Consider the following 22,560-nt stretch of genomic DNA (forward strand, 5'->3'; position numbering starts at 1 on the left):
ACCTTTTTTTTTTTTTAACCCCGATACTCAGTTTCTCTGTGTCCTGGACTCACTTTGTAGACTAGTTTGGCCTCGAACTCAAAGCAATCCACCTGCCTCTGCTTCCCAAGTGCTAGGATTAAAGGCCTGCTCCACCACGCCCAGCTGGGAGATGCATTTTCAGAAGGGGCTTTGCCCACCCTTGATTTGTTTAGGCTTAGTATAAATGTCTCCAAGATGCAATTGCTTTTCTTTAGTAGATACTAATAAGTTTTTCTATTAGTGGCCTGTGCTATCTTCCATATCCAGGAACCTGAAGAAATCAACGCAGATGATGAGCTAGAGGACACCTGGGACAACAAGGAGGATGACCTGGGGGCCGTGGAGGAGCAGCGCAGTGTTATCCTGCATCTCTTGTCACAGCTCAAGCTGGGCATGGATTTAACGAGAGTAAGTAGCAGCTCAGGGGCCCAGGAGGCCAGAGCTCTGTCCTCGGGCCTTGTTGCTGACAGGACACAGCCCAGTGTGGCACTGCACATCTGCAGCCCTTGCACTAGAGAGACTGAGACAGGAGGATGGTGATGTCAAGGTCAGCCTGGGATACTTAGGAGACATCTCTCACAAGCAGAGATTAAAGGTGCATCAAAGGCTGTAAATGCAAGATGAAAGGTTATAGCACTTTGCCTTATTTTTTTATTATTATTATTATTATTATTATTATTATTATTATTATTATTATGATTATGATTATTATGATTATTATTATTATTATGATTATGATTATTTGAGACAGGGTTTCTCTGCCCAAGGCATGTGCCTCCATGCCCAGTGGTTATAGTACTTTAAATGGAAAGGGTTTTGCCATTAGAATTCATTTTATGTTCCTGAAAAGTAAAAGACACTGTTCTTTGGTTGCTTGTAGGGCCTTGTTTTTGGTTGGTTGGCTGGTTTTGTTGTTTTTAACTTAGACTTACTGTGCTTGACAGGAGGATTTCCTTTTTAAGCTGTGTGTGTCTGTGTGATGTTTGTGGTGGTGCAGTCAAGAGCCAGTTCTTTCCTTCAAACATCCCTCCAGGGATCAAACTCAGATGTCAGCCTTGCAGCGCAACACCCCAGGACACACTGCATGAGAAAGCTGCTTACTAACAGCTCCATGAGCAGTGAAGAGGTCCTTACCTACAATTCTTGTTTTGTCTGGTTAAGACGGTCTCTGTCTGTGTAGCTCTGTGTCTTAGTTTGCTTCTCTGTTGCTGTGATAAGACAAGGGCCAAACCCAAGTTGGAGAAGAAAGGATTTATTTCCACTTACAACTCACAGTCTGTCATGAAGAGAAATCAAGGCAGAAATGTGAAGACCGGGTTCTATGGCTCATGCCTTTAATCCCAGCACTTGGGAGGCAGAGGCAGGCGGATCGCTGTGAGTTCCGAGGCCAGCCTGGTCTACAAAGTGAGTCCAGAACAGCCAAGGCTACACAGAGAAACCCTGTCTCAGAAAAAAGAAGAAGAAAAGAAAGGAAGAAGAAAAAAGAACCGTGAAGACAAGAGCCCGGAGGCAGGAACTGAGACAGAGGCCATGGAGGAGTGCTGCTCACTCCTGTGGCTTGCTCACCTGCTTTCTTACACCACCCAGGGCCGTCTGCCCGGGCTTGTGCCACACACAGGGCCCTTGCCCTCCCGCATCAATCACTACTCAAGAAAATCCCCTACAGACTTGCCTACCAGCCATTCAGATAGAGGCATTTTTCTCAGGTGAGGTTCCCTCTTCCCAAGTGATCCTACTGGCATCACATTTGAGGGAGTCCTGTCTCATGCTCCCAAGTGCTGAGATTATCGGCATGTGCTGCAGTGCTCAGCTCCCCACAATTTAAAGAGAGAATGCCTCAGCATAAGGAACAGCTCCTGCTCTTCCACCCTTGGTTCCTTCTGTAACTCGGGGAACTCATACCTCTTCTGGTTTCTGCTGTAACTGCACTCGCCTGTATGTTCCCTAAACAAATACATGCATATACAGAAAGTTAAAAACAATAAAATGAAGAGAAAAGGAGAAAATATGTATCATTTAATACTATGGTTTTATACAATGTGCTGATATATTTATGTGGGCTGGAAACCTGCAACCCTTAGGAGGACGGTCAGACACAGCCCTGAGTAGCCCATGCTGCTCTGGAACTCACGTCAGTCCTTCAGTCTGACTTGTCTTTTTGTCTTGAATTTGTATTTAATCTTAACCATTCAGGCAGAGTCTCACCTCCTTTTCAACATGCTTGGGCTTGTTTTCTTTTTTGTTGTAAGACCAGATCCTTTGATTTGCGTCTGTGTTCCTAGCCCTTGTCCTGGATGAAGCCCTGTATGATCTGCAGGCGTGTATGGACTAACCCCCTGAGTTGACTGTGTTGATGTTGTAGGTGGTACTTCCGACATTCATCCTGGAGAAGCGGTCCTTACTGGAGATGTATGCAGATTTCATGTCTCATCCAGACCTGTTCATAGGCATCACCAATGGAGCCACGCCAGAGGGCCGAATGATTCGCTTTGTTGAGTACTACCTTACCTCATTTCATGAAGGCAGAAAGGGAGCCATTGCTAAGAAGCCGTATAATCCTATCATTGGAGAAACTTTCCACTGCTCCTGGAGGATGCCCAAGAGCGAAGTGGCATCTGCTGTGAGTGGCAGCTCTTCCACCCCAGCCGGCACAAATCATGCTCCTGTGCCGGAGGAGGCTCTGGCCCAGGGGGCCTCAGACTGTTACACTGTCAGATTTGTTGCTGAGCAGGTTTCCCATCATCCTCCAGTCTCAGGATTTTATGCAGAATGTGCAGAAAGGAAGATGTGTGTAAATGCCCATGTCTGGACTAAAAGCAAGTTCTTAGGCATGTCCATAGGTGTCACAATGGTTGGAGAAGGTGAGTGGAAAAGTTAGTCTCTGGTGTTTGTATCAAATTGAGGAGATTTGGAAAGGCTCTAAGGTATTAGCTATAGGGTTTTTGAGATTTGATTGTTTTGTCCATGAGTGTTTTGCCTACATATATGTAAGTACACCACATGCATGCAGTAACACAGAGGATTCCCTAACTGGCGTTCCAGGCAGTTGTGAGCGGCCATGTGGAGGCCTGGGAACTGAGCCCCTCATGCCCTCCGCGAGAGCAGCCGTGTCAGTCCCTAGTTAGAGATTTTAAACGTTACGTACACTATGTTTTTGGTTCTAGTTTGTATTGTGCTCCGTTGTGTTGGGACACACCACAGTCATACACTACTGCTGTGGACAAATAAAAACCTCATCTAAACTACAGCTTAATGTTTTAAATATAAAGGTTTTTGGGTTGTTTGGTTTTAGGCAGGGTCTCACTGTGTAGTTCTGGCTGGTCTGGAACTGGAGCGAGTCCAGGATAGCCAAGGCTGCACAGAGAAACCCTGTCTCAAAAATCCAAAACAAAAACAAAAACAAAACAACAACAACAACAAAAAACCTTTAAGGTAGTTAATGTAGCTTAGGTATGCTTAGTGTGTCTTACTTATACAGAGCAGTCATTCACTGGTATAAATCCCCTTTTATATGTTTTAACTATCTTTAATATATAACATCAAGTAATATAGAAATTTCAAAATGGAATGATATTTGTTTGAAAATCATCACCTAGCTCTTACATCTCTTGTAATTTCATAATCTGGCAAATAAACCTTAAGATGATCATAGTTACTGATAAAAAGATTACATTTTGTTCTTCTTTCACATACGTAGATTAGAGCAAAGAACACTTTCTCATCATCCTATCTGAGGGACTCCCAAGCCACCTGTGACCAGGTCTCAGCATGATGCTGCACAGCAGGCCTCCCACCTCAGCCCTAGGCTTTATTTTATTTGTAGGAGCATGGTTGGGAAACTTAGCTTGCACTGTAACGATTACAGGTCCCATGAACCCCAGAGGAACAGGAAGGTCACAGTGAAAGTAGCCCTGGTTCAGTATTAATAGGGAATGTTGTCAAATGAAGGCACTACTATCAAAAGATTAATAGAGTTTACTACTAGACAGGAAAGATTGTTTTGTTTTGTTTTGTTTTTTGAGACAGGGTCTCTCTGTGTAGCCTTGGCTGTCCTGGACTCACTTGGTAGACCAGGTTGGCCTCGAACTCATAGTGATCCTCCTGTCACTGCCTCCTAAGTGCTAAGATTAAAGGCATGTGCCACCACGCCCGGCTAGAAGATTTTTAATAAAGTGTTTCTTTGGGAGCTGGAAAGATGGCTCAGAGTTTAAGAGCACTGTCTGCTTTTCAGAGATCCTGAATTCAATTCCCACCAAACACGTGGTGGCTCACCACCATCTATAATGTGACCTGATGCCCTCTTCTGGTGTGCATGCAGGCAGAGCACTCATACGTAAAAATAAATAACTATATTTTTAAATTGTTTCTTTGAAGAGATGCTGACCACACTCGTGTTTTCACATCCAGGTACCCTGAGTCTGCTGGAGCATGGGGAAGAGTACACATTCTCCCTGCCTTGTGCATATGCCCGCTCCATTCTGACAGTTCCTTGGGTAGAACTGGGTGGCAAAGTTGGCGTCAACTGTGCAAAGACAGGGTACTCAGCCAGCATCACTTTTCATACTAAGCCGTTTTATGGAGGCAAACTGCACCGGTAAGAACCCTTTAAAGATGCCTGGGTTTTGTTCTGCTCTCTGATCCTGTATTGTAACTAACACTTTCTCATATTATACTCTTTCTGCTTTGTCTTATGTGGATGAGACTGAAGTGTGTGTGTGTGTGTGTGTGTGTGTGTGTGTGTGTGTGTGTGTGTACACGTGCATGCCTATGCATACTTGGGGTGGGGATGTATGTAAACCATTTATATGTAAATCATAAGAGGATATTAGGTCCCCTGGAACTGAAATAATAGGCAGTTGTTAGCCATTTAATATGGGTGCTAGACACCAAAATAGATCCTTAGCTACATACTGAGTGGGAGGCCAGCCTGAGCTACAAAAGACTCTATCTCAAAAACAAAAACCATAGCCGTAAAATGGATTCAGGGATTGAGTTTTGGTCTATGGAGAATGCTTACCTAGAGTGTTTGAGATCCAGGGTTCAGTCTCTAGAACCGTAAGCAAGCAGTCAATGGATTTTGTGGATTAGACCTTTGTGTACTAGAGAGAGAAAGGCTGTCAGTGTCTGCAAGGACAGAGGCAGCTGCGGTTAGAAGCCAGGGCTCCAGCCAGCTGTGGTGATGCACGCTTCTAATCCCAGGCTTTGGAAGGCTGAATGAACTAGGAGGGGCATGGGTGCCAGACATGTCTGGAGGCCAGAATACTTTGGGGAATTCTTCTAGAAAAAAGAAAATTCATACATAAAACAAGTTGAAATGATAAAGGATAAAAATATGAGTTCCAGAATGAATTAAATCATTGATAGAACTGAAAATGAAACTTGGTTCTAATTGGCTTGTCAGAATTTTAAGGATGTGGCACTTAATATACTTCTTTGCTGGGTGAGGTGACACAGGCCTATGATCCTAGCACTCAAGAGCCAGAGGCAGGTGGATCTCTCTGAGTTCTTGGCCAGCCTGGTCTACAGAATGAGTCCAGGACAGCCAAAGCTACACAGAAAAACCCTGTCTTGGAAAAACAAAACAGTATTAACCTTAGCTTGAGCTAGTATAGCCTAAGCTGGGCCCAACCTGTTTGTTTATTCTTATTTTATGTGCCTGCATGTATGTCTGTATGAGGGTATCAGTTACAGATGGTTGTGAGCTGCCTTGTAGGTGCTGGGAATTGAACCCAGTCTTCTGGAAAAGTAGTCAGTTCTCTTCACTGTTGAGCTAACTCTCCAGCCCCTAGGCAAATACTTTTTAGTTTTTATTTTTATTTATTTATTTTTTTAAGTCACTAGGACACAGGTACCTCCAATTTGCCTTCCAGGAGGTAGAGGCAAGTGGATCTCTGTGAGTTTGAGGACAGCCTGGTCTACAAAGCCAGTTCAGGGCAGCCAAGGCTGCATGGAGAAACCCTGTCTTGAAAAAATCCAAAAAACAAAAACAAAAAGCAAGCAAACAAAGAAGTAGATAAATATTAGTCTGTTAAGTGGGCCTGGAGATGGCTCAGCAGTGAAGAGACTTACTGCTCTTGTAGAGGACATGGTGACTCATGACCATCCATAACTCCAGTTCTCAGAACCCAGTGCTCTCTTCTGACCTGTGCTAGCATCAGGCAGGCACATGGTGCACACATATACACCCAGGTGTATATGCGTGTGCATGACACACACACACACACAAACACACACACTAAATACTTTTTGATAAAAAATAAGAAGCCTGGCAGTGGTGGCTCACGTCTTTAATCCTTGCACTTGGGAGGCAGAGGCAGGCGGATATCTGTGAGTTCGAGGCCAGCCTGGCCTACAGAGCAAGTTCCAGGACAGCTAGAGCTGTTACACAGAGAAACCATGTCTTGAGGAAAATTTAAAAAATGTTAAAATCTGTCGTGAGCCTGTCAGAGAGGTGATAGTCTATCCATTTTGTGGATGAAGAAATTGAGGCTCTCTGAAGCACTCAGAAGCACTTCATCTGTTTGATAAGTATTTTAGCTTTGATCCAAGATTAGCAGTTACTGTATCTCTATCTTACCTCATCTCTACCATTGATAGAACTCTCTTACATACTTTTCATAAGGTGGCTTTTAAAAACTTGGCATACATTTTTACTACCAAATTGCTCGTCTATACCTTTGTCATAGTTTTGAGCCAGGAAACACATGGCTCCTGTGAAAAGCAGAATGACAGAGCAAGTGAGTTGATTTATCTAAAATGCCAGCATTTTGCAGATAGTCTCCAGATGCCAGGCACAGTGGCAGTTCCTTGGGCACGCTTGCTCTTGCTTGTCTTGATGATGATAGACAGACATTCTAAAATTTTTCTTTAAAAGGGAGAGAGGGTTTCAAGGCAAACGCTAAGACACAGTGAATTTGAGCAAGCCTGGGCCACATGAGTGCCTGTCTCAAAAAGCCAAAGCAAAAAAGAAAGGCATCTCTTGAATCAAGTCATAAGGATGAGAAGTGTGTATAGCCCAGAGGGAGGGCAGGCATGTCAGAGTAGCCATGTTGGCATGGACAAGGAGCTGGATGGAAGGGAAGTGTAGTCTAGAGATGGGTGGATCAGAACACCCTGTGCCCTGGAACTTCCTTGTCTTCTCTGCTGCCTTTATACTCTAGTCACCAAGTTAGGTAACTGTGGAGAGACGGCCTGGCGGAGAAGTTTCTGTCTGCACTTGCATATGAGTGTATACTAATGTTGCATTAAACTGTTCTAAAAGATAATTATAAGGAAAGAGTACTGTGTAAGTTAATATCTGTGTGCAGGGGCCTGGGGAGGTTATTTGAGTAGAAAGGCTTGTATAGGGCAAGATGGCTTATGTCAGTAAAGGCCTCGTGAGCCTGTGTGTGAGCGGCCTGAGCAGCATAATGCAGCCAGTCCTCAGTCCTCAGTGCAGTTCTGGTCCCGTGGGCCTAGAGAGTGGGAGGAACGGGTGAGTAGGTAGCTAGAGCTGAGTCTTCAGAGGATGGGAAGGTATTGCCAGTGGGATCAGAGAGGAAGCATGGGAGCTGCAAAGATGGCCCGGTGCCTAAGAGTGCTTACTGCAACCAGGCATGGTGGCGCACACCTTTAACCGCAGCACTTGGGAGGCACAGGCAAGCAGATCGCTGTGAGTTCGAGGCCAGCCTGGCCTACAAAGTGAGTCCAGGACAGCCAAGGCTACACAGAGAAACCCTGTCTCGAAAAACAAACAACAAAACAGAAGAGTGCTTGCTGCTCTTGCAGAGGACTCAGGGTCAGTTCCCAGCACCCACATGGTGGCTCACAGCTGTCTGGAGCTGTACTTCCGAGGGGTTCAGTCCGTCTCCTGACCTCTGCGGCACCAGGCATTCACATGGTACTCATATATGCAGACAAAACACCCACACACATAAGTACAATAAATAAATCTTAAAAAAATTTTTTAATAATGATGTGACCTCGTAAGAGATTACTTCTAAGAAGTCCTTCATAATACCATTGTGTTTGTTCATGTGGTTTGAAATACAACGTAGAGTTCCTGCCCCTACAGCCACGCGGACTGGGGCCTGTGTTCTCTGTGTCCAGTTACTAACAACTTGCCATTTGGAATGTTTGCTCTTCACTCCAGATCCTCATATCTTGGTCCCCAAGATCTGGCCCACAGATCCCTCTTAAAGGTTTCTTCCCACACATTTAATCCCAGCACTCGGGAGGCAGAGGCAGGTGGATCTCTGTGAGTTTGAGGCCAGCCTGGTCTACAAAACAAGTCCAAGACAACCGAAGCTATGCAGAGAAACCCTGCCTCGAAAAAACCAAAACAAATAAACAAACATGTTAGATGTAATATTCCACTTCTGCTAATGAAGTCCAGTCTGATGCCTGATGTGCCCGATGTTCTTTCTCATGAATGAAACTGATGCATCTAGGAACCCTGCACAGGATTGCTTTCCCCTGACTTGGTACTGACAAGTTGAACTGTACTCCATAAAGTGGGTTTTCTTTCTTCTCCCCCCCCCCAAGATAGTCTTTCTGTGTAGCCTTGGCTGTCCTGGACTAGCTTTGTGGACCAGGCTGGCCTTAAACTCACAGCGATTCGCCTGCCTCTGCCTCTTGAGTGCTGGGATTAAAGGCCTGTGCCAGCATACCCAGCCTCATAAAGTAGGTTTTCAAGATGTGTCCTTGGCGTCAGCATTCTAAGGAAGAAACCTTTGCTTTCCTCCTGGTCTAGAGTCACAGCCGAAGTGAAGCACAACGTTACCAACACTGTGGTGTGCAGAGTACAGGGGGAGTGGAACAGCGTGCTGGAGTTCACCTACAGCAGCGGGGAGACCAAGTGTGTGGACCTGACTAAACTGGCTGTGACAAAGAAAAGAGTACGGCCTCTGGAGAAGCAAGATCCCTTTGAATCCAGGTGTGTTCCTCACATCCAGTCAGGAAGGTCGGGAGCTCTGGAGTCTAGCTAAGACACTTCACTAAGGCACTTTACAGTTTGTATCAGCTTTGCCACCTGTAAAATGAAAGGTTGGTCTGGTTTTCTTAACTCTAAAACCCTTGCCTTCCCTGTATGGCATTTGATGGTATGTAATAGCTTTAGTATGAAAAAGTAATTGACAACTTTTTCTCTCCTACATTAAAACTACCAGTGCCCTGCTGGCAAGATGGCTCTGAGGGAGCGGCATTTGCCACTCATGGTTGACAACCTACGTTCCATCCTCTGAACCCATGTGAAAGGTAGAAAGCAGCGACTCCCAAGGCTGCCCTCTGACCTCCACAATGCACTGCGCAGCTTCCTTCTCCACGGGCAGTTTTCACACCAAAGATCTGAATTATTTGAAAGCTTCATTAAAATATCCTCTTTTGCAACGACATCTGTCTAAAGTCAGATTTTCCTACTAGATTGTCTGTTTTCACTAAAGCAGCATATCACGATAGACAGAATATAGAAGCAGATGGCTCTGATATTAAACCAGGCATTGGCGCGACACTGCTGGATCATACTTCCTGAGACTCTGCTGAAGGGTTTTCTGTATGTGTCTTTGAGGCTGTCTGTCTGTAGTGTTCTTTGGAGGAGAGTGTCACTGCAACTCAGTGTATGGGGTTTTCACAGTCCCGTCCCCCCCCCCCTTTTTTTTTTTTTTTTTAATTCAGGGTCTCACTGTAGTATAGTCTTGGCTGACATGAAACTCACAGAAATCCACTTGCCTCTGTCTTCCAAGTCTTGGCATTAAAGGTGTGAGTCACATTTGAATCAGCTCTGCTAATTTATGTCTTTAAAGAAATTGATTCATCTAATTTATAAGTTTATCAGTAGTTAATAGTAATTACCTTACCTCCCATGGATCTGTGTGGGACAGACAGTGATGTGTCAGACTCATTCTTTGTGCTGGACCCTCCTACAACGTCAGTGCAGTTAAAGGGTTCATTGAACTCAACTATCTTTGGTTTCATTAATTTCCCCCCTTTGATCTATTTTTCTATTTTCTTTTTTTAATGTTTTCTGTTTTTTATCGAGCTGTTTTACTATTTAGTTCATTGTAGCTTATTCTCTCTTCCTAGTAATGTTAAAGTGAGTACTTCAGTCAGAGACTTGTTTAGCAGTGTGTGCCTGGGTTCTCTCTTTCCCTTTCACTTGGTTCTGAGGATCAGTCAGGTCACCTGACACATGCTGTGAGCACCTGCACCTGCCGAGCCCAGGGACTTTCCTGTAACTGGGCAGATCCTGAGTATTCAGGTGGAATGGGCCAGACAGTATCTGCCACAACTGCTTGATTCTGCCATTGTAACATGAAAGCCACCGACATGTTGTAGGTAAACAGCTGGACACTGCTCGAAGATATTCTGAACAGAAATGGTGTGGCCACAGTGTGACTCCTGGTTTGGATTGTCACAGACAGGTGTTTGCTTGTTTGTTTGTTTGTTTGTTTCCCTAAATGTTTATACAATATGTGTTCTTGTAAAGACTTATCAGCAGTCAGTTCCTTTATGCTAATTATTGGAATGATTGCTAAGCAATATTCCATTATGTGGTTATGTCAATCCATTCTGCAATTGACACATTACTGATTTGGGTCTATGATGAGCTATAAAACTGATTTTTTTTAAAAAAAGATTTATTTATTTGTTATGTATGCAGTGCTCTGCAGGCCAGAAGAGGGTATCAGATCTCATTATAAATGGTTGTGAGCCACCATGTGGTTGCTGGGAATTGAACTCAGGACTCTGAGAGATTAGACAGTGCTCTTAACCTCTGAGCCATCTCTCTAGCCAAAAACTGATTTTTTTTTTTTTTTTGGTTTTTTCGAGACAGGGTTTCTCTGTGTAGCCTTGGCCATCCTGCACTCACTTTGTAGACCAGGCTGGCCTCGAACACAGTGATCCGCCTGCCTCTGACTCCCGAGTGCTGGGATTAAAGGCGTGCGCCACCACACCCGGCCTAAAACTGAATATTTTAAGACCAACTTCTGTGTAGACATGTTTTTATTTTTCCTGGGTAAATATCCAGGAATAGGATCACTGGATTATAGATTGCTATTTTCCAACATTAATAAACCATTTTACATTCACATTGGCATTAAATTACAGTTCTAACCCATTCCTGTCCCCCATTGTTTGTCTCCTATACTTATTCTAATAGGTATGACACACTGGTGGTTTTTTGGTTTTTGGTTTTTTTCTGAGACAGGGTTTCTCTGTGTAGCCCTGATTGTTCTGGAGCTCACTCTGTGGATTAGGCTGGCCTCAAACTGCCACCACCCAGCTCAAAGCATTTTTTTTGTTTGCTTTTTAAAGATTTATTTATTTATTTATTTTATATATATATAGGAGTATTCTGCCTGCATGTATACCAGCACACCAGAAGATGACAGCACATCTCAGTATAGATGGTTGTGAGCCACCATGTAGCTGTCAGGAATTGAACTCAGGACCTCTGGAAGAGCAGCTAGTGCTCTTAACCACTGAGCCATCTCTCAATCAGAGCATGTTTTTTATATCTTATCTTATCTTTTTTTTTTTTTTTTTTATTGTTTGTCTCCTCTCTGCAGATCCAGGCCGACCATGAACTCTTCCTGTAGCCCAGGATAACCTTGAACTTCTCACCCCTATGCTTCCACCTTCCATACCCAGCACTATGTGGAGCTGGGGACTCAAGGCACCGCCGCATCGGCGTTAGGCAGGCACCCCACCAGCTGAGCCAGGCTTAGCCTCGTGCATTTCAACCTTTTAAAATAGCTCGTGTTACTTGTTAATTTCTCAGTGTTTTCTAAAAACAAAATAGTTATTTTTATAATTTGAGAAAATGACCGTTAATTGAACTTCTCAACTTAAAAAATGTCAACAGTTGCAACAGTCTGGGCATCAACCACAGGGCCCAGTGTCTGTGCTCTCAAAACTCATAGATGTGAAATGTAGGTCTGATTTAGAAAATTAGATGTTAGAAAATACCATGACTTTTAAATTATCCCTTTTTAAGCCAGGCATTGTGGTGGATGCCTGTAATCCCAGCACTTGGGGAGGCAGAGGCAGGCAGATCTCTGTGAGTTCCAGGCCAGCCTGGTCTACCTACAAACTGAGTTCCAGGACAGCCAAGGATACACAGAGAAACCCTGTCTTAATAGAAAAAAAAGTATCCCTTTTTAAAAGAATGTTTGTAAAACATGCCATTTTTAATTTAATTTTAGACGATTATGGAAAAATGTAACGGACTCTCTGAGGGAATCTGACATTGACAAGGCCACAGAGCACAAACGTACCCTGGAAGAACGCCAGAGAGCTGAAGAGAGGCATCGTGCTGAGACAGGCACCCCCTGGAAAACCAAGTATTTTATTAAAGAGGTATGTCCTGCATGCGTTCAGGCCACAGCTCTTTTATCTACCTAACAAGAACCCTGGCTTAGTTAGTGTTGAGTTGGTGGCTAGCTGGGGAGATGGCCCAAACAGTAAAGACCATTTAAAAAGGAGATCCTGGTGTGGTGGCACACGCCTATAATCCCAGCATTCAGGGAGGCAGAGGCAGGTGGATCTCAGTGAGTTTGAGGTCAGCCTGGTCTACAAAGTGAGTCCAGGACAGCCAAGGCTACACAGAGAAACCCTGTATATATAAAATAATAAATAAATGAAAATGCTAACCTAATGTTCAGTAATAGCACGTGCAGGCTATATTGTAAACTGTCCACTTGCAGACATCACAGTCCACATTATAAGGAAGACTAACACTTCCTTGGCCATGCAGAGAGAGTGAAGTGGCTAGGTGTAGATGTCTTATGAGTTTCCTCAAAGCATATGGGCATCCTGCATAGACACTGTGACAAGTGCTCAGTAGTGCGCTCAGTAGTGCGGTGTTTGCTTGACATTTTGAAAGCTCTAGGTTTGATCACCAGAACCAAAGAGTTCAAGTACGTGGCAAACTACCACCAAGCCAGTCTGGGAAATAACATCAAAAGACACTGAATAACAGTCAAAGCCCAGAGTGAGTGAGAACATGTAACAGTGTCTCCCTGGCCGCCAGAACGTGGAAAAGCCATGGCTCGCATAGATTCTGAGACACTGATATGAGTTAAACTAAGTGATATCTAAATAGATTACAACTGCAAAGACTAAAAAGCCTTTGTTGTTTGTGACTTTCTGGTTGGTCCAGAGAAAGATGGCTAATAACTAGTGCTAAGACCAAGAACATTTTACTTTTCTTATTTTTTTGGGGGGGGGGCGCGAGGTTTTTCGAGACAAAGTTTCTCTGTGTAGCCTTGGCTGTCCTAGACTCCCTCTGTAGACCAGACTGCCTGGCTTTCTTTTTTTCTTTTCTCTCTCTCTCTGTTTTTTGATTTTTGTTTTTTTGTTTGTTTGTTTGTGACATTTTTCTTATAAATAGCCATTCTATAACTAATACATCCTCTTTTTTTTTTTGAGGCAAGGTTTCACTTTGTATCCTTACCTGGAACTCTATATCAACTAGGCTAGCCTAGAACTCAGCTATCTGCCTGCCTCTGCCTCTGCCTCTGCCTCCCAAGTGCTTGGCTTAAAGCATGCACTGTCATGCCTCGTAGCCCTGACAGTCTTGCTACTGATGTGACATGTGCTTTGTTAGGGTTTCGTTGCTGTGAAGAGACACCACGGCAGCTCTTAGAAAGGAAGACATTTCATCGGGAATGCCTTACAGACTCATAGGTGTGGTTCGTTATCAACATGGCGGGAAGCCTGGCAGTGTGCAGGCAGACATGGTGCTGAGTAACTGAGAGCCCTACATCTGAGCCTGCAGGCAGCAGGAAAAGAGAGTGACACTGAGCCTGACTTGCGTCTGAAACCTCAGACCCACTCCCAGTGAGACTTCCTCCACATCCACTCTAACAAGGCCACCCCTCCTAACAGTGCCATTCCCAGTGAGCCTGTGGGGCCATTTGCATTCACACCATCTCAACACGTAAACATCCATTCATTATTTATATGAGATATTCAGAATGTTTCTAAGATTTATTTTTTGTGTATGAGTGTTTATCTGCATGTGCATGTGTGCCTCAATGTGTGCCTGGTACCTGACGAAGCCAGAAGAGAGTGTCAGATCTCCTTGAACTGGAGTTCTAGTTGTGAGCTACCAAAGTGCTCAGAACCAAACCAGTGTCCTCTGCAAGAGCAACAGGCGCTCTTAACTGTTAAACCTCTTGCCAGCCCCTTGTAATATTTTTTCTTCTCTTTTTTTTTAAATCCCCACACACTGATGGTAGACAAATAAAAAGTTGATAACAAGTTTAATCAAATAATGTGTTTGTTCCAGCCTAGATGCTTTTTGGTAACTGCCACTGGAATCACAGTTTAGAAATGCTGGTGCACGCCTTTAATCCCAGCACTTGGGAGGCAGAGGCAGGCGGATCTCTGTGAGTTAGGGGCCAGCCTGGTCTACAAAATGAGTCCAGGACAGCCAAGGCTACACAGAGAAACCCTGTCTCAAAAAATTAAAAAAATAAAAGAAAAAAAGAAAAGAACTGCAGGCTCAAATCTGGGTCGCTTTGCATGTGTTAGCCATGACACAAGTACAGCAGATGGACTAGAGATGTCTGATATCAGTGGCCACCCTTGTTCTGTGTGTGACTGGGTGGGGATGCATGCCATACGTGTGAGAGCCACTGCAGGGCACCAGTAAGGCTGAGGGTGGCCACCAGAGCCATAAGTGTGAGCCGCTGTCCTCGTGCATGGCTCTTTGCTGCCAAGGCTATAGAGAAGTTGCTATGTCTCCCATGCGGAGCTTAGCATATTACAGTGCTTTGTAAATATTGTTATAAAAATGTTTACTTCTCGGAGCTTCCATTTCCTTTCGGTTACACTCAAACTCAATCATCCTGCCTCAACCTACAAGTACTGAGATTACAGGTGTGTTCCATCCACAGAGCTCAAAGCCTCTGTTTTTGTCTATAAAATAAGGTGATTGGGTGGCAAGTCTTTAATTTTCCTATAACATTGTATAATGTGGTTAGCAGACATCTTCCTCAAAAAGCAATGTAAGCCTGAGGTCTAAAGACCAGGTGATTTCATAGAGTGAACAGCCCAGTGTTGCTGTTGGTAAAGACAGGAAGAGAGGCCCTAAGAAGAGTTGCAGTTGAGAACAGAGAGTAAACTCAGTTCTGAGTGTGAGGTTAACAAGTGGGGATTTCTAGGCAGAGTGAAATAATGGGTGAAAACGACTGTGGGTTGGCTAGTGTTAGGGCAAAGGAAGAGGAGTTGGATTTTAACTTTCGTAGATTTGCATAAACTCCTCCTTAGGGTTCATTGCTAAAACAGGGCCCAATGAAGACAAGACTTACTCAAGACAGCTCCAAGGAGCCTGCGTGGCTAAGTTAAAGGTGACTTGGGGAATAAAATAGAGTTCAAGCTCTACATTACCTGACTCTCTGTACGCTGGCCTGCAGCCCTCAGCACCCTGACCTTGACCGCCATCCTGATATGTCTGCTGCAGTCTCCATCTGCATTGCTGCTGCAGCTCTTTCCTCCCTCTGCTCTTTGACCTTTACTTTATGAAGCTTCCTTGTGTTCTGCCTGCTGCCCATGTTCTGAGGCTCGGTCTGCAGATTCTTGGCAGATTGCTACAGGTGACCTGCAAAATGCCATGTCCAGGAGCCACAAACTAAGTATTTCCACACAGCACAGTTCCTTTCCTGCCCCTGTGACAGAGTCCCTGACAAACAGCTAAAGGGCAGGAGGAGTCATTCTGGCTTATGCTTCAGGGGCTGTAGTCTGTTCAGGCAGGGCATGCTGGGAGCTTGAGAATGCTGGTTATGTCACCTTGGCAATCAGGTCCTAGGAAGCAGAGCTGGGCAAAATTCTTCCAGGATCTAGCAACCCATTACCTCCTAAGCAGGCCATCAGCCTCTGGCTGACAATTCACATTCCGCCTGTAACTAACATCCCCTGAGCTGCAGGCATGGTCTGAGGTCTCAAGCACGGAGGCTCTAGTGGACTCCAGTGTGCTGTTGCTCCTGCCTGGGTTTCTGATGTGGAGATGCTGGCAGAATGGCACTTGAATTCCCTCTCTGCTTGTTTCAGGGAGACGGCTGGGTTTATCACAAACCCCTTTGGAAAGTAATTCCATCACAACCAGCAGAGTGACACAGGCTTTCTAAGACTGGACCAAATGAGGTTCTCCTCCGTGTACCCCAAGCCCTCTAGACGGAGTTGTTGCACTGAGTGACCCGCCTCCTAGTTGTACAGCCTGAACACGAATGTACCTACTCGAGCCCATCACCCTGCAGCAAGACCAAAGTGTTATGGACACACGATGGGCCTCTCAGCAGCCTGTTCACCACCGTGAGCAATACCATCTTACCGCCTTCCACCACGAGTACCTGTGTCACCTTTTGTCTCACCCATGTCCCAGAGCTGCTCCAGCTCCTGGTATGCACGGGGCAGCAGAGAACCGCAGTGGGACCGCAGTGGCTTTGGTTCCTCTGTAGTGGGAAGTCAGTCTCTGCAGAGTGCTTTGCTGTCTGTCCATAACTGAGGTGTTCACTGCTCTTGTAAGCCAACCCAGAGGGAGACGGACGTGACCTGCAAGTGGATTCAGCCGTTGTGCCTGAAGTCAGTGTTCACACAGCACCGGGCTGTAGTCACAAAGCCTCTCTTCCTCCAGAGGCTGTGCCTGTGTCTGTGGAAGCCCATCGCTCGCTCTGGTGGAACTCTCTTTTAAAAATGTATTTATAATTAGAATTGTAACCATGGAGGAATTTTTCTTCTGAGCATTTTAATATACTTGAAAACAGCATTGACTTGAAAAATTTCAGAACATTTTTCAATACCTAGTTTTATTAAATATTACACTTAAGGGACAATTTTTTAAAATGTCTTCATGTCAACATGAGATTTTGGCCTTTTTCAAGAACTAAGGCATTAAAAAATAGCAAATATTAAAAAAAAAACCTGTTACTTTTTCCTTACCTATTTTCATGTGTAGGTTCATATTCAGTATTATGTGCTATCCTGAGTAAGTTTGCTTTGTCTGACCTCTGTTAAAACTAAACCTGTTCATGTCTGTCAGTAATTCAATTATGTATGTGACTGAGTGCACGTAAAGTATGGTTTTATTTTTATTTTCAAGGAAATTTAAATGCTGAAGAAAGGGTATGAAATAAGAAGCAGGAATTTGCATTCAGATATAAATTGGTTTTTTTAAATAGGTATTTTATTGGGGTTGAAGAATTGCTGGCAATGAACAGAATAGTGCTAATTATGGTTTTCATTTATCCAAGTATTTGCTGAGCACCCACTCGAGGTGCTGACACTGTTACTGCAAGCTACCTTCACTGTCCCAGAGTGGTGCCTTACCCTGCTCCTGCCCATGTGGTCTTCCAGTTGGTGTGTGGAACACGCACCTGTCACTCATCGGCCGTGCCAGGCGGCTGCATCTGTGCTCTGAAAAACTGTTTTCTTAGTAGGGTTCATAGGATGAGAACAGCGACAATGACATTTCAGCAAATTGTAAATTAAAAGAATTGGTTTGTGTACAACCACTTTAATGACCCCCTTTCCATTTTTGCTGTGAAGTGCACTGAAGAAAATCTCAAAATGAGCTATAGTTCATGTGTTGAGAAAATTGAAAAATAATAAAAATAGAGAACAGCAATGTTGTCGTCTGCTTTATGAAGAAAAATAGAGTTTGTTTTTGTGGCATACCGCCCCCCACTCACCACCCCCAAACCCAAGAGCTGTCTCCAACTGATAGTCACTTGCAAATTAGTTCTCTCCAGGGGCATCTCCAGGGTAAGCTACATGTATGGCCAACACAAAAAGAACTCAATATCATCTTTGGGTTTGTGTTGTTATGAGATTCCTGAACAAACATGTATCTCTGTGTCTATGTGTGTTTCTTGTGCCTTTTCTTTGGCTATTTTCTTGTTTGAAAAGAGCCAAATATTTCATATCCTATTCTGATATGTTTTATTATCTTTGTTAGGGTTCTGTTGCAGTGAAGAGACACCATGACCACTGCCACTGTTATAAAAGACAGCATTTAATTGGGGCTGGCTTACAGTTTCAGAGGTTTAGTCCATTATCATCATGGTGGGGAGCATAGTGGCATGCAGGCAGCAGAAAAGGAATGAACACTAGGTCTGGCTAGAGCTTCTGAGACCCCAAAGCCTGTCCTCAGTGACCACTTCCTCCAACAAAGCCATACCTACTTCAACAAGGCCACACTCCCTAATAATGGCACTTCCCATGAGTCTATGGGGGCCATTTTTATTTTAAACACTGTATTGTATTTTAATGTTATTAGATGCAAGCTCAGTTAGTAGAGCGTGATACTCCCCCCCTCCCCCCACCGGAGACAAGCCTTTTCTGTGTTAGCCTTGACTATCCTGGACTTGCTTTGTAGTCCAGGCTGGTCTCGAACTCACAGGGATCCACCTGCCTCTGCCTCCCAAGTGCTGGGATTAAAGGTGTGTTCCACCACGGGCTTTGGGGAGAGAGACCTGAAGAGATGGGAGGAGAGACTGGAGGGAGTGAGTGGAAGAGAAGGAAGCCTGCACCATGGCTTATGTGGAGGAGAAGCACGTGGCCAGCTGGTGTGGATGGCCCAGAAGACGATGATTAGCAAGTATTTGGGATTATGAACGGGAGGTAGCTCCATAGACATTATTAGAGGCAGATGGCATGGGGGTACCTGCCCCAATATAGGAGGTAGTTTAGGGGATTAATATCTGCCCTGCCCCAGGTTAACTAAGGCTATTTTAAAATATAACAGGTGTTTGTGTTTCATGTATTGCTAGCAGGTTAGAAAATACTGATATAGTGCCAGCAGTGGTGGCGCACGCCTTTAATCTCAGCACTCGGGAGGCAGAGGCAGGCGGATTGCTGTGAGTTCGAGGCCAGCCTGGCCTACAGAGTGAGTCCAAGGCAGTCAAGGCTACACAGAGGAACTCTTGTCTTGAAAAAACAAAACAAACAGAAAATAAGAAGGGCTAATAAGAAACACTATTAGGCCATACTTCTAAATTAACCACAACATAAAACAACAACAAATTATGTAGCTACTCAATTGAAAATGAGTTTATATTTATTTGGTAGTTGAGAGGGTTGGTTTTCTTTTAAACTACTAAGATAGTACATGCTGAAGTCCTGAGCCTGGGGCAGAAGCATCATAAATTTGAGGCAAGCCCAAGCTACATATTAAGACTCTTGACTCCAAACAGGAAAAAAATTCTTAGCCTTTTAGAATGCCAAGTTTACAGAGTAAGTTTAGACCTACCGAGTGCTTGTTGTTACTTGTTTTACTGTTATTTGTGAGACAGGATCTCAATATATGGCTTGGCTAGCCTGGAACTCTGTATGCCGAGCTGGCTTTAAGCTCACATAGACTCACCTGCCTCTGCCTCCCAAGTTCTGGGATTAAAGGCGTGGTGGTGTGTCCAGTTAACTGGGGTATGGGCATATGCCTACAATCCCAGTTCTTACAAAGCTGAAGCGGGGCAGCTTGAGTTTGAGACCAGTCTGGACTCAGCCTGACAACCTCAATTTTATCTCTGCAACCTACCTGGTGGGATGAGAGAAGTGACACACACCTACCTGTAAATTGTGCTTTGCACAAATGCAAGCAGCTAGTCCCTCATGCTAGAGGGACCAGTGATGCACCCTGCAGGTCTAGAAGTTCCTGGAGGGTTCTTAGTGTTGAGCCATGGGCCATGACTACAGCTGAACTGCACCAGTTGAAAATGAATGAGGTTGGTATCTCAGTCACTATTCTGTGGCTGTGGAGAGACACCTTGACCAACTGTTATGAAAGAAAACATTTTAATGAGGACTTGCTCACAGTTTCAGAGGTTTAGTCCATTATCATCATGGCTGGGAACATGGTGGCAGGCAAACAGACAGTGGAACAGCAGCCCCCTTTGGCTCATCTATTTATCATGCCCAATTAAACATCTTTTTCTAACTCTGGGGTGCAGTGGTTTGGATAGGTATGACCCCCAAAGACTCACATGTTTGGATGCTTGGCCCACAGGAACCGGTGGTGCTGTTAGGAGGTGTGACCATGTTGGAGAAAGTGTGGTCTTGTTGGAGGCGTGTGTCGCTGTGGGACGGTCGAGTAGTTGCCACCAGGGTGGCGGTCCACTTCTGCTGCTTTCAGATCAAGATAGAGAACTGACAGCTCCTTCTCTAGCACCCTTGCTTGCTAACCCTCAGCGCTAGTTAGATGGGCGGTGCTGGGCCACGCTGCTGTAAGCTGCTTAAACTCAATAGCTGCTCCTTGACACCTACTTTAGTTCCTAGCGTAACTGTGACTTCTCTTTTAACACCTGCTGTGGCCTATCAAAAGCCATTTTGACTCCAAGCCTCCATTTTGATTATGAGGTGAAATTAAGTTCAAGTTCTCAGGCCCTATGTGCCTGAAACCAGGAAACTTCAACGCTTGCTGCTTAGAATACAACAGATGACAAACGCATGTTCTGCTTGGGTTAAAGATAAGTGTTCTATTAGAGTTAAGACCACAACACCCTGCTGTGTTCCTTACTCCAAGACAGCTGGAAAGCCCCCAAGAATTCCCCTACCCTAAGTCCCAGCCAATCAGCTTAAAATGCTTTGTTTAGCCACCTGGATACATTGTGCTCGGAGCAAAATTGTGTTTAAGTGATCAAAATGATGGAATGCTGCCCTCCCCTTGATTCCCACCTGGCTATCTGGTTTTTCTTATAAAAAGCCCGACATCCGACAGGCCACCGACCACAGAAGATCTGGGCTCGTGTTGTCTGTCAGAATTCCACAAGAGGAGGTCGGGTCTTCAGTTCCTCAGTGAGACGTCAACACATTTGGTCTTTCTTCTGAGGTTTCTTTTCATTTCTTTTTTTTGTTTGTTTGTTTGTTTTGTTTTTTGTTTTGTTTTTGAGACAGGGTTTCTCTGTGTAGCCTTGGCTGTCCTGGACTCACTTTGTAGACTCAAACTCACAGCGATGCACCTGCCTCTGCCTTCCGAGTGCTGGGATAAAAGGCGTGCGCCACCACCACCCAACTTTCATTTTATTTCATTTCTTTCTTTCTTTCTTTCTTTTTTTTTTTTTTTCCAAGACAGGGTTTCTCTGTGTAGCCTTGGCTGTCCTGGACTCACTTTGTAGATCAGGCTGGTCTTGAATCACAGCAGTGCACCTGCCTCTGCCTCTGGAGTGCTGGGAGTAAAGGTGTGTGCCACCACCGCCTGGCTTTCATTTCTTTTGTTGTTTTTAAAGATTTATTTATTTATTATGTACACAGTGTTACACATGCATGCCAGAAGAGGGTCTCAGATCTCATTATAAATGATTTTGAGCCACGATGTGGTTGCTGGGAATTGAACTCAGGACCTTTGAAAGAACAGCCAGTGCTCTTAACCTCTGAGCCATTTTTCCAGCCCTCATTTATTTCTTTAATGTGGTGTGTAGTGTCCGCTTCTGTGCAGTACATCCATGCCTCGTGCCCTGGGACCTCCATAACTAGGTTACAGACAGTTTTGAGTGGCTATGTGGGTGCCGGGAACCAAACCTGGGTCCTCTGAGTCAGTGTATCTTGCATGTGGTCTTTAGTGCAGTACGTGTTTAAATACTTTATATATTAATTGGGTTTCCTCACTGTAAAATACAACCCTTTTGTATTTGGCTAGTAAGTAATTTCTCATCTCTGTTTTGCTTTGCATGTATGTATGTATATATTCTTGCATGTGCAGGCTTGAAGTTGATGTCATGGCCTTCCTCAGTCACTCCCCACGTTATGTTCTGAGGCAAGGTCTTTTCATGAGCCCAGACCATGACAGCTCTGGCTAGTCTTAAGTAGCAGCTTGCTCTGGGATCCCGTCTCTGTCTCCTCAGCTGCCTGCCCAGCAGATGCCCAGCTATTAGTAGGTTCTGGGGACCTGAACTCCAGTCCTCATGCGGCAAGTGTTTCAGCCACTGAGTTACCTCCCTAGCCTGTCTCGTCATTTATTTTTTATTTTATTATTATATGTTTTGTTTGTTTTTTCAAGACAGGGTTTCTCTGAGTAGCCTTGGCTGTCCTAGAACTCACTTTGTAGACAAGGCTGGCCTCGAACTCACAAAGATTTAGCTGCCTCCCAAGTGCTGGGATAAAAGGTGTGCTGCTGCTGCTGCCACCACCACCTAGCTTCTCCTCATTTTTTTTTTTCTTTTCATTCTTTTAATCCTCCCTTCCTCCCTCTCTCCCTCCCTTTGGTTTTTCAAGACAGGGTTTCTCTGTGTAACCCTGGCTGTCCTGGAACTTGCTCTGTAGACCACCCTGGCCATGAACTCACAGAGATCTGCCTGCCTCTGCCTCCTGAGTGCTGGGATTACAGGCGTGTGCCACCGTGCCTGGCTCAGGTTTTAAAAAACTTTTAAAAGAGTTTTTATAGACAGGCCCTCTTTCTGAAGACCAGGCTGCCCTTGAACTCAGAGATCTGCCTGCCTCTGCCTCCCAAGTGCTGGGATTGAAGGCATGTGCCACCATCTCCTGGTAAGTCAGGCTAGCCTTGAACTTGCTGTGTAGATCAGGCTGCTCTTGATTGTTCGGGAATCCTCCTGGCTCCATTCCTCCATC

At 44.7% G+C, this 22,560-nt stretch overlaps 1 protein-coding gene across 2 annotated transcripts in view; it reads left to right on the forward strand.

Annotated features, from left to right (window-relative positions):
* Osbpl11 (oxysterol binding protein like 11) overlaps nucleotides 1–16,384 on the forward strand; it is a 59,008-nt gene extending 42,624 nt beyond the window's left edge. For both annotated transcript variants that reach the window (XM_051149817.1, XM_051149816.1), the window contains 6 exons: nucleotides 289–429; nucleotides 2,384–2,882; nucleotides 4,429–4,615; nucleotides 8,753–8,935; nucleotides 12,204–12,357; nucleotides 16,054–16,384. In XM_051149817.1, coding sequence (XP_051005774.1) covers nucleotides 289–429; nucleotides 2,384–2,882; nucleotides 4,429–4,615; nucleotides 8,753–8,935; nucleotides 12,204–12,357; nucleotides 16,054–16,116 — 1,227 coding nt within the window. In that variant the 3' untranslated portion in view covers nucleotides 16,117–16,384. The remainder of the gene's footprint in view (nucleotides 1–288; nucleotides 430–2,383; nucleotides 2,883–4,428; nucleotides 4,616–8,752; nucleotides 8,936–12,203; nucleotides 12,358–16,053) is intronic.
* The last annotated feature ends 6,176 nt before the right edge of the window (nucleotides 16,385–22,560 follow it).

The sequence above is a fragment of the Acomys russatus genome, chromosome 8, assembly GCF_903995435.1.
Source record: "Acomys russatus chromosome 8, mAcoRus1.1, whole genome shotgun sequence".
In the NCBI taxonomy this organism is placed as follows: domain Eukaryota; kingdom Metazoa; phylum Chordata; class Mammalia; order Rodentia; family Muridae; genus Acomys; species Acomys russatus.